The sequence below is a fragment of the Hemitrygon akajei genome, chromosome 32, assembly GCF_048418815.1.
Source record: "Hemitrygon akajei chromosome 32, sHemAka1.3, whole genome shotgun sequence".
NCBI classification, from domain to species: domain Eukaryota; kingdom Metazoa; phylum Chordata; class Chondrichthyes; order Myliobatiformes; family Dasyatidae; genus Hemitrygon; species Hemitrygon akajei.
In genome coordinates this window covers 2,723,951-2,738,974 of record NC_133155.1, presented here as the reverse complement: position 1 = coordinate 2,738,974, position 15,024 = coordinate 2,723,951, and the positions used below count along the sequence as shown (strand labels likewise).

The window sequence follows — 15,024 nt, the reverse complement described above, 5'->3', positions numbered from 1 at the left end:
AGTTGATGCAATAAGCTGTTGCCAGCAATTCTTTATCTACACGCTGTAAACAATAGGGAAATGTTGGTTTGCCTGCTTATTATTTCAGTTTTCTTCCCTTTTCTTTTGCTGCTGAATGCACTGGCTGACTCAATACCAGCCTTAGATTCTGGTAGCAATGTTCAAAAACAAACATCGAAAGCAAGCAAGCAACACACACACACACACACACACACACACACACACACACACACACGCACACCCTCCACACGCATCCCCCCACACACGCGCACACCCCCCCCACACACGCGCACACACACGCACACATACCACACACACACGCACACCACACACACACACGCACACCCCACCACACACGCACACCCCACACACGCACACACCCCACCACACACACCCCACCACACACACACACACGCACACACCCCACCACACACACACACTCACACACCCCACCACACACACACGCGCACACACCCCACCACACACACACACTCACACACACACACACACACACACGCACACGCACACATACCACACACACACACGCACACCCCACCACACACGCACACCCCACACACGCACACACCCCACCACACACACACACACACCCCACCACACACACACACACACACTCACACACACACACATGCACACACCCCACCACACACACACACTCACACACCCCACCACACACACACACTCGCACACACCCCACCACACACACACACACACACACACACACACACACACACACACACACACACACACACACACACACACACACACACACACACACAATCCACGGAAAAGAATAAACAGTCATTATTTCAGCTGAGACCTTCCATCAGGACTGAGAAGGAAGGGGGAAGATGTCAGAATGAAAAGGTGGGGGGTGGGGAAGGAGGCTTGCTGGCAAACAGTAGGAGGTAGTAGAGATCGTGCAGGGGGAGCAATGAGAGATGGTTTCAGGGTAGGCCTACCTTGAAGAGACTTTGCAGTGGAGGAGCAAATCATAAACACCGAGATTCTGCAGAGGCTGGAAATCCAGAGCAACACACACAAAATGCTGGAGGAACTCAGCAGGTCAGGCAGCATCTATGGACATGAATAAACAGTTGATGTTGCGAGCTGAGACTCTTCTTCAGGACTGAAGAGGGAAGAAAAAGGTGAGGGGAGGGGAAAGAGTCAGTCAAGGTAATAGAAACATAGAAAATAGGTGCAGGAGTAGGCCATTTGGCCATTCGAGCCTGCACCACCATTCAGTATGATCATGGCTGATCATCCAACTCAGAACCCTGTACCTGCTTTCTCTCCATACCCCCGATCCCTTTAGCCACAAGGGCCATATCTAACTTCCTCTTAAATATAGCCAATGAACCGGCCTCAACTGTTTCCTGTGGCAGAGAATTCCACAGATTCACCACTCTCTGTGTGAAGAAGTTTTTCCTCATCTCGGTCCTAAAAGGCTTCCCCTTTATCCTTCAATTGTGACCCCTCGTAATGCCAGCTACCACGAGTAAAAAATGATCAGTTCACGAACTATGTGGTCTGAAGGTTAATGTGGAAGGTATCCAAATGTGACCTAAATCAACTCTTGTTACCTGCAGAGAGGAGCTGCAAATGAAACTGAACAGTGAACAGTGTTCATAAAAACACAAAATGCTGGCAGAACTCAGCAGGCTAGACAGCATCTATGGGAGGAGGTAGTGACGACGTTTTGGGCCGAAACTTCAGGAGATGAAGGGTTTCGGCCCGAAACGTCGTCACTACCTCCTCCCATAGATGCTGTCTGGCCTGCTGAGTTCTGCCAGCATTTTGTGTTTTTATTTATCTCCAGCATCTGCAGATTCACTCGTGTTGCCAGTGAACAGTGTTCCTTCCAGTTTAAGATGTTGCTGGTGAATCTCTGTGGCTTCTGGCTGGTGACTAATGAAACAAAGAAAGCAACTAGGTAAATATTTTGTGGACCCTCTTTGTGAACTTCAGTTCAGAATATTATTTACTTGCGATTATTGTTTGCATGAATTGTTTTTTTTCTGCACATTGGGTGTTCAGCAGTCTTTTTTTAATGGGTTCTTTTGAATTTCTTTGTTTTGTGGCTATCTGTAAGGAGACGAATCTCAAGGAAGTATAATGTATACCTACTTTGATAATAAGTGTACTTTGAACTTTGTTCATTTGTCAGCAGCTGTCTGTTCTCCCTGTTGTGAGAGCAATAGCTAGGATGGAGCAGGGTGAGATGTTTCAGGGCTGTTGTCTGTTACCCATTGTGTGGCACCTTCTCTGTCTGTTACCACTGTTCCCCTTTTACAGAGGATTGAATTTCTGGTTTAGCTTTCACAGACGAAAAGAAGAGAGAACTAAAGGAACTTTAAACTTGGAAGCCATCTAAATTTCAAGTTTTACAAAACCGATTTTGTAGGAAATGGTCAACTTGGAAGCTTTTTGGGGAAGCCTGGTCACAGAAGTGGTGGTGATGAAAGTTAAGGCACAGGTTGTTTATATTTGGAGAACTGCGCATTTAGCACAGCTTCTTCTTGTTGACTGACAAGGGCAAACAAGGCCAGGTGGTTTACTGGCTTTTTGCCAAGGCTTGAGTAAGCTTTGGGTCAGCTCTCGGCCAGATGCACATCAGTTTATGGGACCGGTAACTCAAGGGACTTGGGCTGTATGTATATATTTTTTTGTGTGACTGTACGCTTACCCGCTGAGCTGAATTGAAAAGGTTGGGTACCGGCCTTATCGAGGTGATGGAACCTGAGGGCAAGGTTCCTGAGGTTTGGGTGATTTAAGCGCCAGGTCAGATTGAAGTGGTTGGGGTGTCGGGGTCGGAGGCAAGAGACTGTCTAGTTCAGCTCACTGCTCCGCTCGACTCCATGCTAGAATAAGGCCATGTGAATCAGAGTCTGTGGACTTCTGAAGTGGCTGCAGTGCTGTTTTAATGGATTCTATTGGGGTTCTTTGTTTTGAGGCTGTCTGTAAGGAGACAGATTTCAAGGTTCTATAAAGTATGCATACTTTGATAAATGTACTCTCAACTTTATCTGACTGTTGGTTCTGGGTTTTGCACCTTGACCCTGAAGTAGTTTGGCTGTATCCATGGATATTCATGTGTGATTGAATGATAATTAAACTTGAACTTGAATTGGTTGGGAAAACTGATTAGGGAGCAGGTGTAGTTTAGATCCTTCATTGAAACCGCTGCCTTCTGCTACAAACAGGCTGGTTGCAAAGTTGAGTTAATATTGAGAATGCTAAAATATATGTGCAACTGTAGCACAGGAAAAAACACCCTGAAAATGTTAAAGTTGGAACTAGGCCTTTCATGGCTGAATATTTGTGACTTAACATTTTATGTGACTGGGCAAAATACTTCTGGTCCTCAATTGTCCTGAAGGTTAATCTTCAGCTCATCCGATTCACTTCATGAGAATTGCTCTTGACTTCAAGGAAAGGGGGATGGAGCTTCAATCACCCCTGGGTCAGTGAGAATCGCATGTATAAAGCATCATGGGATGAAGACATACCTGGGATAATTGATGGTTGTAATTTGTGAGACGAGTCATTAGCCCAGGATATTACTACAGTACTGTTCCACACTGCAATGTTCTGGTCTTGTCCACTTTCAATTACTTCTTCAATAATATTTGTTCCATTCATAGTTTGAAACAAAAACCATAAGAACATAGGATATAGGAGCAGAAACAGGCCATTCAGCCCATTAAGTATGCTCCGCCATTTCATCATGGCTGATCCATTTTCTTTCTGAACCCTGATCTCCTGTCTTCTCCCTGTATCCCTTCATGCTCTGACTAACCAAGAATCTATCAACCTCTGCCTTAAATGTACCAAATGACTTGGGCTCCACAGCTGCCTGTGGTGTCAAATTCCACAGATTCACCACTCTATGTCTAGAAATTCCTCCTCATCTCCATTCTAAATAGATGCCCCTCTATTCTGAGGCTGTGTTCTCTTGTTTTCCAAAGGAAGCATCCTCTCCACATCCATTTTATGGAGGCCTTTCAACATCTGATAAGTGACAATGAGGTCGCCACTCATTCTGTGGAATTCCAGTGAGTAGAGGCACAGAGCCATCGTACGCTCCTCATATGACAAGCCTTCCAAACTTGGAATCATTTTGTTCTCCCATGACTAAAGCAGGTTCAATTTCAGATGCAACTCTTCAAGTAATCAAACAGTCCATTAGCAGGACGTGGCCTACATTTGGACACAGATTGATAAGAGGCAAGATCAGAGCCTGGTGAATCAAACCTTATTCCTGCTTTCATCTACAAGCTATGTTACCAGTATGATGAATTACTCCCATCTTGATTGATTGCAGCTGAAGGGATGCCCAGAACAAAATGATCTGCAAGTTTCAATTTCCATCCATCACCCTAAATAATCAAAGATTAACTTTATTTGTTACATGTACTGTACGTTGAAATTGTACAGTATTGAAATGCCGAAGAACTTCCTTCTCCATTAACTCCCTTCTGTGATTACTGTGCGATGGATAGGGTGCATGCCATCCACAAAATGCTTTGCAGGAAAGTCCAAAGTAATTTTTTTAATCAAAGTACATGTATATCATCACATACAACCCTGATATTTTTTGTGGGCATACTCAATAAATCTATAGAATAATAACCATAACCAAATCAATGAAAGACTGCACCAACTTGGATTTTCAACCGGAGTGCAGAAGACAACAAACTGAGTAAATATGAAGGAAAGAAATAATAAATAAATAAGCAATAAATATTAAGAACATGAGGTAAAGAGTTCTTGATAGTGAGTTTACAGGTTGTTGGAACAATTCAATAATGGGGCAAGCGAAGTTGAGTGAAGTTATCTCCTTTGATTCAAGAACCTGATGGTTCCTGCATATTTTGATGGTGAAAGGGCTGGTGTTACTTTGCCCTCTAAACCTGCGAGCATCAGCTGCATTGAGGTATTATTGCTTGCAATAGCCCTCCAAGTTGATCGCTATCCTTGCTCTGAGAAATATTGTTCCCCTTTCTATGGCTTCAATTCTGGAAATCCCTCCGTGGAAGTATGGTGGGTGTCTCCATCCAAGGATTGCAGTAACTCAAGAAGATAGATGTCCACAACCTTCTCATGGGCAACAAGTCCTCACCTTGCCAATGCCACCCACAGCCCATAAGAATAATCCAACAGAAATGAGTTGTCACCGACTTTCAAGAGAGCTGCTCTCTGAGATTTACTACAACACTTGAGTTGCTGGAGGAACTCGGTGGGTCAGGCAGCATCTATGGAGAGAATGGGCAGTTGACACCTTGGGTCGGGATCTTTCATCTGGACTATGTGGACTCTGTGTTTCCAGCGAGATTTACTCCTTTATAAGGAATGAGCTTTCAATATTATGACATCTGTTGCTGTTGAAGATCAATTTTGGGACGTTAATTGTAATGACATCAGGCCATAATGACTAAGCATCCAGGAACATGATTAAGCAACCAGTAACTTTGAAGAACTCTCAGAGCAGACTGAGACATGAACTCAAAAGGACAATTTTGAACTGACTTCTTGAACATTTTACACTTCAAAATATGGATTGGACCATTGTACAAGATGGGGCAAAAATAGCAAATTCAACATAAAATTCTGTGATAGTTTACAATATTTATCTGAGAAGAACGCAAAGCACATGCACTTGAACAACAATGTCAGCAGGGTTGTTGAACAGTACTTGCTATTTATCTGCCAAAGAAAACTCCTGGCTTTTTGCCACCATTTTAGAGTGTGTTATTGGCAGAGTGGTTTGTGAATATCTGAACTTTTTTTCAGTTCTCTGTTTTCTCAGCATTGTGCTGGAGAAGGTTGTGAGACAGCAGTCTGTGGTTGTTTTGCATCTTTCACAACAACTTTTGGGTTTATGCGACGAGATATTCTTGCACGGAATTCTTCACACTGCTGTGGAGGAATGGTAGCAAGTGTGGACACTACCAGCAATGCCAACTGCAAAGTCAGAGCCAATATTTATAATTCCTGGATAAAAGACCAGTGAATTAATTAACACTGCTAATGTGAGGTTCAATTTGAATCTAATGAAAGTAAGTTTGGTGTAGGACTGGTAAGTGAAAGAAAATGTCACAGGAAATAGTCAAGTAGGAAGATGTGACTTTTTGAGGAAATTTCATATCAGTGAAACACCAGCAAGACATCCTGCCTCTTCAGATAATAATGAACACTGTTTAAGCAGCTCTTTCCCCCACTATCCAGGACGTGCCCTTTTCTCATTGCTACCATCAAGGAGGAGGTACAGGAACCTGAAGACACACTCTCAATGTTTCAGTTCTCAAGTGTGGAATGGCATTCACTTTTTGCCACCTTGCCTCAGGGTATATTGGCATTGTCAGAACAATAGAGATTGACTAGAAGGGTTAAATTGAGGATAATTTGCTGGGAGTAAAATCTGAATACATTTAGCAGATGCAGAGTTAACATTTCAGGTGTGATGACAGACAATGGAGCTTCAGCCTGAAACATTAACACTGTTTTTCTTTCCACAGATACTGCCCAGACCACTGGTTGTTTCTAGAATTTTATTTTTCCAGTCCTGGTGAACGTTCTTGGCACCAATTGTCAGCTCCTTCTTCTTTTTGGTGTCTGACTTCTTCAGCTCCTCAGTATTTCAGGCAAGGCTTCTTCCCCTCCACCAGAAGCAATGAATGAACTCGTACGCTAATTCACTTTTCTCCCCGCTACTTATTTGAGGTTTTCCCTCATGCAACCTTTTGGAGCTCATTCCATTACTTTCATTTCTGTTGTTTGATTGCAAAATTTTAGCACTTCTTAATGTTCTTATTTCCTTTGTAGTCACTGGAGGCAGATCAGTCCATCTTACTGAAGATGAAGAAGTTGGTTAAGGCCATTCACTCCTCTGGACTCGGTAAGTCCCAAGTTAGTATAATGACAAAATCACAATCCACGCGTTGTTTATTGAGATAGTGATTGAGAAAGCTGTTTTATGAAAAGGAGGAATAGAAAATTGTCTGTGAAAGAGCTTCTTGTATATTTTAATAAAACATATCCCAAAGGAAGAGGAGATTGTAAATTAATTGCATTCCTTCTGGCCGGATTCACTGTTATATTGAGTAAGGCCAGCTGTTTTGAATTGTGAATATGTTTGACAATGTCTGCAGATTGCATACCATTCACTCTTGTCAACCTGTCCAGCCTGCAAAATGAAGAGAGGCCCTCCATTGGTCAGGGTTGATAATAGATACTGTGTTGTAGCTGTCTAAGTACACAAGCCAGGGCAGGACGATATAGAGAGCAAGCTGTTGGCCATGCAGCACTCCACACATCTGATGAACCCAAAGGAACAGCTGACACCAACAGAGTCTGGCACCAGCAGCATTGCAGGAGTTGTCAGTCGTGTTGAACTCAATGTTAGACTGTCTTAGGGACTCCGGCTCCGGACTTACAGTCTAGGTTTAAAGCCTTCCTCATGAGTGGGTGTAGCCGCAAGGCAGTGGAGGTTTGAGATCAGAGATTTCCTTCTAGACGAGCTACCAACCACGGCGGTCGAGCCCCATCTGCCCAAAGTGACAAGTTTCAAGGTGTCAGTAACCCACCTTTATTCCTTCTCCTGTCAATAGAAGCGGTTCTGCCAGGCCTAGTAGCTAAGCCACATGTGAAAGCTGGAGCTGAACTTGGTTGTCCGAGACTAACTGAGATGAATGCCATTGGGAGCATTTAAACAATTAGGCCTACACAGCAATATTTATATAAATCTCCAGAATGCTAAACACCTCTAGAATAGTCTGAAAGTTCCTGGCGATTGAAAAATGAGTGTGCTGGCTATGCCTGTACCTCCCGGTTTTACCAGTGTGAGCTGAGAAAAAAGATAAAAATACAATAATAATAATTAATAACACCTGTATTTATAGAGCACTTTGAGTTCAAAAGTCAGTGGGTTATGTTGGAGCTTTATAAAACCATACCTGGAGCATTGCATATATTTCTGGATGCCCAACTAGGCTTTGAGGAGGGTGCTGATGTTTACCAGGATGCTCCCTGGTTTAGAGGCAGGTGATGGACAAACCCGAGTTGCTTTCTCTGAAGCAGTGGAGGCTGAGGGGAGATCGGATAGAGGTTTGCAAGATTATGAGAGGCATAGATACAGTAGACGGGGAGTATCTGTTTCTCAGAGTTGAACTGCCTAATATTAGAGGGCATGCATTGAAGGTGAGGGGGGAAGGTTCAAGGGGGATGTGAGGGGTAAGTTTTTAACTTGGGGAGAATGCGCTGCCTGGTACAGTGGTAGAGGCTTTTAAGAGGCGTTTGAATAGGCACACGGATGTAAGGAAGATGAACTGATATGGCCATGGTGTAGGTAGGAGGGAATAGTGTTTGGGTAGATTTGATTTGCTTTTTTTTTAACCGATAAAGTGCCAGATCACAACGAGCTGATTTGCTTTTTAGCTGGTTTGGCACAACTTTGTTCTGTGTTCTATGTTTTCTTCCAGACGATGTAGTTCAAAGTACTTTACTATGGGATGAAGTACAAACATGAGAATAAAAATAAACATGAAAATAAAAGTCAAAAAGATGTTAGTTAAAACCAAGGTTAAATAAATAAATGTTGAGCTGGTGTTTAAAAGTGTCAACTTTTTGGCCTACACAGGAAAATTTATGTAAATCCATTATAGTTTTAAGTATTAAATTCCACAGTTTAGGAACGTAGTTCAATTTTTGATGTTATCTTTAGACTTTAGCAGAAAATTGATTGATGGTCCTTATTGTCTTTACGTGGAACCAGACCACTTGGTGGTCCTGATGAAGGATCTTACCCTGTCCTGTCAGATGCCCAGCAGGTTATAAGAGTGGGCTCCCTCACTTCCACCCTTCTGACTCTCAATACAGGAGCCCCTCAGGGCTGTGTACTGAGTCCCCTCCTTTACTCCCTGTATGTCCATGACTGTATTGCCACCCACAGCTCCAATCTGCTAATTATATTTGCCAACGACACTACAATTATTGGCCTAATTTCAAACAATAACGAGGTGGCCTACAGGGAAGAAGTCATCTCTCTGACACAGTGGTGTCGAGAAAACAACCTCTCCCTCAATGTTGCAAAAACAAAGGAGCTGGTTGTGGATTACAGGAGGAGTGGAGACGGGCTAACCCCTATTGACATCAGTGGATCTGGGGTTGAGAGGGTAAACAGCTTCAAGATCCTTGGCATCCACATCACCGAGGAGCTCACATGGTCTGTGCACGCCAGCTGTGTGGTGAAAAAGGCACAACAGCACCTCTTTCACCTCAGACAGTTGAGGAAGTTTGGTATGGGCACCCAATCCTAAGAACTTTCTACAGGGGCACAATTAAGATCATCCTGACTGGCTGCATCACTGCCTGATATGGGAACTGTACCTCCCTCAATCGCAGGACTTTGTAGAGAGTGGTGTGGACAGCCCAGCGGATCTGTAGTTGTGAACTTCCCATGATTCAGGACATTTACAAAACAGGTGTGAGAAAAGGACCTGAAGGATCATTGGGGACCAAGTCTCCCCCAGCCACGATCTATTCCAGCTGCTATCATCTGGGAAATGGTACCGCAGCATAAAAGCCAGGACCAACAGGCTCTGGGACAGCTTCTTCCACCAGGCCATCAGACTGATTAACTCATGCTGATTTGAGTGTACTCTATATTACATTGACTGTTCTATTTATTATAAATTGCTACGATTGCACATTTAGATGGAGACATAACATAAAGATTTTACTCCTCATGTATGTGAAGGATGTAAGAAATAAAGTCAATTCAATTCTTGGCCCAAAACGATGACATCCATAGATGCTGCCTGACCTGCTGAGCTCCTCCAGCACATTGTGTGTATTGCTGGGCATTATTGCTTGTTTTCATGGTTCACTACAAGTCCTTTTGCCAGTTTTTGTAGTTTGAAGCCCAGATGTGAGGTGTTACCAGAGAAGTGCAGAGTGCTGCATTGTTGGAAGAGCCATTGTTTGGATGGGATTTAAAACTGACTATCCTTTTCAGTAAATTTTTAAGAGCTTATGATGCTCCTTGAAGAACAGAGGAATTATCACTGATTCTGACCAATACTTATATATTATTTCAATGAATAAAATAAATTATCCAGTTATGATCATATTGCTGTATGTGGGAGAGGGCGGTGATGGTCATTTAGAGAATTTTGCAGCCTGTGCCTGCAACAGCTCTTTTTATACAAAAGTTGCTGCAGTGCCAACGAGGTGCTACTCTGGTCCAGCTTGTGTCCACGCTCAGCAGTTGGTCCCCGAGAGGAGTCCTTGCCTTGAGCCCTCAGCTGCAACCTGCAGGTCATTAGGGTAAATTGGTCCACTGATTGCACTCTTTTAAGTAATGTTGGACATTTCCAGACTTGCCCAATGCATGGTTTTGTGTGGAAGTTGGCATTCTATATCAGCATCATAAGACCATATGATTTAGGAGCAGAATTAGGCCATTTGGCCCATCAAGTCTGTTCTGCCATTTCATCATGCTGATCTATTTCCCTCTCAGCCCCAACCACCTGCCTTCACCCCGTAACCCTTCATACCCTAACTAATCAAGAATCTAGCAATCTCTGCCTTAAATATACCCAATGACTTGGCCTCCACAGCTGCCTGTGGTAGTAATTTACACAGATTCACCACTCTATGGCTAAAGAAACTCCTTCTTATCTCTGTTCCAAATGGATGTTCCTCTGTTCTGAGGCTGTGCCCTCTGGTCTTAGACTCCCCCACTATAGGAAACATCCTCTTCACATCCACTCTATTGAGATCTTTCAACAGTTGATAGGTTTCAATGAGTTCACAAAGCATTCATCTGAATTCCAGTGAGCACAGGCCCAGAGTAATCAAACTCTCTTCATTTGCTAAGTCATTTAATCCTGAAATCATTTTTGTGAAATTCCTTTGAACCCTCTGCAATATCAGCACATCCTTTCTTAGATATGGGGCCCAAAACTACTCACAATGGCCGAAGTGAGACCTCACCAGCACCTTATAAAGCCTCAACATTACATCCTGGGCATGTAATATATATGGGGAAGGTGTATTTTAGTTATGTCTTGTACAAAATACATTGGTTTGTTACTGTGTTAAAGTGAGCAGCTTGTCTTGTGTAGTGTTCATACAGATCAGATCATTACACAGTGCAGTGAGGTGTAGTGTAGGCCTCCGTTAGTCTTGATAGACCATGGATTTGCACCTTGGAAAGTTTCCAGGGTGCAAGCCTGGGCAAGCTTTTCTTTTAATGGAAGACCGGCAGTTGCCCAAGCTGCAAGTCTCCCCTCTCCACGCCACTGATGTTGTCCAAGGGAAGGGCATTAGGACCCATACAGCTTGGCTGGCTGAGGTAGAACAGGGCAGAACAATAACAGAATGAGAATAAAGTGTTACAGTTACAGAGAAGGTGCGGGGCAAGTAGACAATAAGGTGCAAGATCATAACGAGGTAGACTGTGTGGCTAAAATTCCAATTTAACATACTAAGGAACTGTTTAATAGCAACACACTCAAAATGCTGGAGGAACTCAGCAGGTCAGGCAGCACCTATGGAGAGGAATAAACAGTCGACGTTTTGGGCAGAGACTCTCCATCAGGGCTCTTGCTCTGGATTTCTGCTGAATTGCTTGTGTTTATAACAGATAGTTTTAAAACTGGTTTAGAAGCTGAGCTTGATATCGCAGGCTTTTGTGTCTTCTGCCCGATGGGAGAGAGGAGAAGAGAGAATGTTCTGTGGGACTAAAGGCATCCCTGATGATGGTATCATCTGTGGCCTCACAAATGTGCACCAACCTTCAGTGTCTGGTTTATCTCGTGACCCCACGTCACCCCACGTCACACGCCACGTCACTCAACAACTTCTGGAGACTTTTTTATTTATTGGGATGCAGTGTGGCGAAGGCCCTTCTGGCTCTTTGAGCTGTGCCACCCAGAAACCCCTCGATTTAACCCTAGTCTAATCATGTGACAATTTACATTGACTAATTAACCTACCTGGTTCGTCTTTGGACTGTGGGAAGAAACCGGAGCACCCGGAGGAAACCCACAGTGGTCACGGGGAGAGTGTACAAACTCCTTACAGGCAGTGGCGGGAATTGAGCCCTGGTCACTGGTACTGTAAACTTGTGATAACCACAATGCTACTGTGTGTTGTTCCTCAGGTCTCTTTTAAATCTTTCACCTCTCACCCTAAACCTCTAACCTTTTATGCCTCATATACTGTACTTGGAGATGATAGATGGATTGGAGGAAAAAAGTGGAGATTCTAAAAATGTGGAATTCTAAGGTGCTATTAAAACAAAGTGCCTCCTAGTTATTCAGAATTTTAAGGAAAAGGGCCAAGGAAATTTCCGGAGGTTGATAGGGAGCCAAGGTTGGACCGCCAAAGGGGAAGGGGTGGGGTGGTATTGGAAAAATGCAAAAATTACATGAAAACATCCTACATTGGGAAAGCAGTGTAACTATAATTCTTGCCGAAGGGCAGATAATTAGGGAGTCAGATTTGTTCTAGCTGCCTAAAGAGGTTAGACACATTTCCTATTGCTGGCTGACCTTGAAGGAGTCAAAGTGAAGGAAATATAACTAATTTTCACTCAATCCACCCCTCCCCCAACCTGCCTGTTTCTCAGCCCATGATAGGTTTCCTGCTTGGTGATAGCTACAGATGCCAAGCATCGTAATTCTCCATTTTCATCAGAATGATAGGAGGGATCATCAGCTCAATGTCGGGGATCAGTACCAATTGCTGTCAGGAGCAGAACTGTGGGAAGGAAGCAAGTAAAGATCTTCCTATGTATTCTGAATGCCATTGCAATGTCTGACAAAGTTCAGTTATGATCTTTGCTCAAAGTTCAGTTATGATCTTTGCTCAAAGTTCAAGGTAAATTTATTATCAAAATATGTCACTATATACAACCCTGGGGTTCTTTTTCTTGTGGGCAATCACAGTAAGTACAAGAAACACAATAGAATCATTGAACGACCACCCCCAACAGGACAAACAACAACCACTGTGCAAATCCAAAAAGAAAGAGAATAACTAAATTAAATACATAAATGACACAAGCACAGAAGATGAAAAGTCCCTGAAAGTGAGTCCATAGGTTGTGGGCAGTGATGGGGCAGGTGAAGTTATCTCACTGGTTCAGGGGCCTGATGATTGAGGGGTATTAACTGTTCCTGAACCTGGTGGTGTGAGTCCTGAGGCTCCTGTACCTTCTTCCTGATGGCAGCAGTGAGAAGAGAGCATGATCTGGGTGGTGGGTGTCCTTAATGATGGCATGCTGGTTTCTGTGTCAGCGCTCTGTGTAGATGTGCTCAGTGGCAGGGTGGGAGTGGGCTTTACCCGTGATGGAATGGGCAGTATCCATTACTTTCTGCAATCTAATGGAACATCTAAATGCTAAAATTAATTTGGTTAGTTTCTGTTGGGAGAAAAATGCAAATGGAACTGTTACGTTATATTGGCATGTATGTTTCTGAGGATCGGGTTAGTCTGTGAAGATGTTGGGAAGCTGAAAGACCTTAAAGTTCAATAGAGATTTTCCAGAATTGTACCAGAATTCTCAATATTTCATGTTTATTTATAGACATTAACTATTTAATCTACTTGGTGCATGGCCATTCTCAGAGTATTCCTATCAGTTCCATTTTCCAATTTTCCTGCATGGCCATCAGCTTTCCCCGATCCTCCTACCAGCCATCTTCTCCAGTTGCTCTAGTCTGCCAGCCGAACTTCAGGTAGTGGGGACACACTGGAGAGTGCTGGGGATTCTACGCCATCAGAGTGAGAACTTGCAACCTTCACTCAGGCCTCACCCAAGTTTGAGATCAAACCCCAGGTCTGTGGGATCTGTGCAGCTAATTGATGCACCGTAAAGCCTTTGAAAAGATTCACCACAAACTGAGATGTCTGAAGGGAAGGAACGATTTGAAAGCATGCATAGAGAAACCTGGGTGATTAAAAGTAGAGCTAGGCTGTTCATGAATGATGTTAAGAACTAATTTCCATTTAGAAGTTACAAAAATTTAACAGTCTCCCTGATCCTTCCCATCAAAGAGTCTCTTGAATCAGAGATCAGGAGTCAACTTTATTCACCATATACATCTCCATGTTTTAGGAATATTTTATGGTGTGTTAGTGTGACATGCACAAAATAGACAATTATAAAGAATTAAAAATAATGTTAGTTAATAATGGTTATGAATGTGGAACTGGTAAATGTAGTTGAAATGCAAAATGACTCTATTGAATGACAGAAGAAAATGACTTGAAGACGTAATGAAATGTTTAAAAAAAAGTTTACTTTAGATAAGCTTATTTATAAACAGGAAATGTTGGGAAACTTTCTTTAAAAGGGTCTTTGACCTGAAACGTGATTCATTTTCTCTTTCCACAAATGCTGCCTGACTTGCTGTGTGTTCCCAGCTTTTTCTGCTTTTATGTTAGGTTTCCAGAATCTGCATTTTTGATTTTCATTATGCATTTACTAACTGCCTTGATTAGGAATGCCATACAATTCATAGTACTGCTGTACAATGAATTAATTTAGAAGGCAGCAATGTATTTGAGGTTGAATAATAATGTTAAGTTGAAATTCCAATTGTATGACTGTGGGAGTGTGGACTACTGCACAGGATCAAAGTAAGCTGCAGAAAGTTGTAAACTCGGTCAGCTCCATCATGGGCACCAGCCTCCCCAGCATCCAGCTTCAAAAAGGCGGCATCCATCATTAAGGACCTTTATTGCCAAGGACACACTCTCTTCTCAATGGTACTGTCAGGGAGGAGTTATTAGAGCCTGAAGACACAGACTCAATGACTCAGGAACAGCTTCTTCCCCTCTGCCACCAGATTTCTGACTGGACATTGAACTCATAAACACTACCTCACTGCTTCTTTTTTCTCTCTTTGCACTATTTATTTGAGTTTTTAATATATATACTTACTGCGATTTACAGTTTTTCTTACGTATTGCAATGTACTGCTCCTGAATAACAAC

At 43.0% G+C, this 15,024-nt stretch overlaps 1 protein-coding gene across 1 annotated transcript in view; it reads left to right on the top strand.

The window, feature by feature from the left end:
* The window catches only part of LOC140719622 (arf-GAP with SH3 domain, ANK repeat and PH domain-containing protein 2-like), a 111,780-nt gene that overhangs the window by 21,664 nt on the left and 75,092 nt on the right, over window positions 1–15,024 (top strand). Inside the window, exon 2 of the mRNA XM_073034352.1 lies at window positions 6,844–6,916. Coding sequence (XP_072890453.1) covers window positions 6,844–6,916 — 73 coding nt within the window. The remainder of the gene's footprint in view (window positions 1–6,843; window positions 6,917–15,024) is intronic.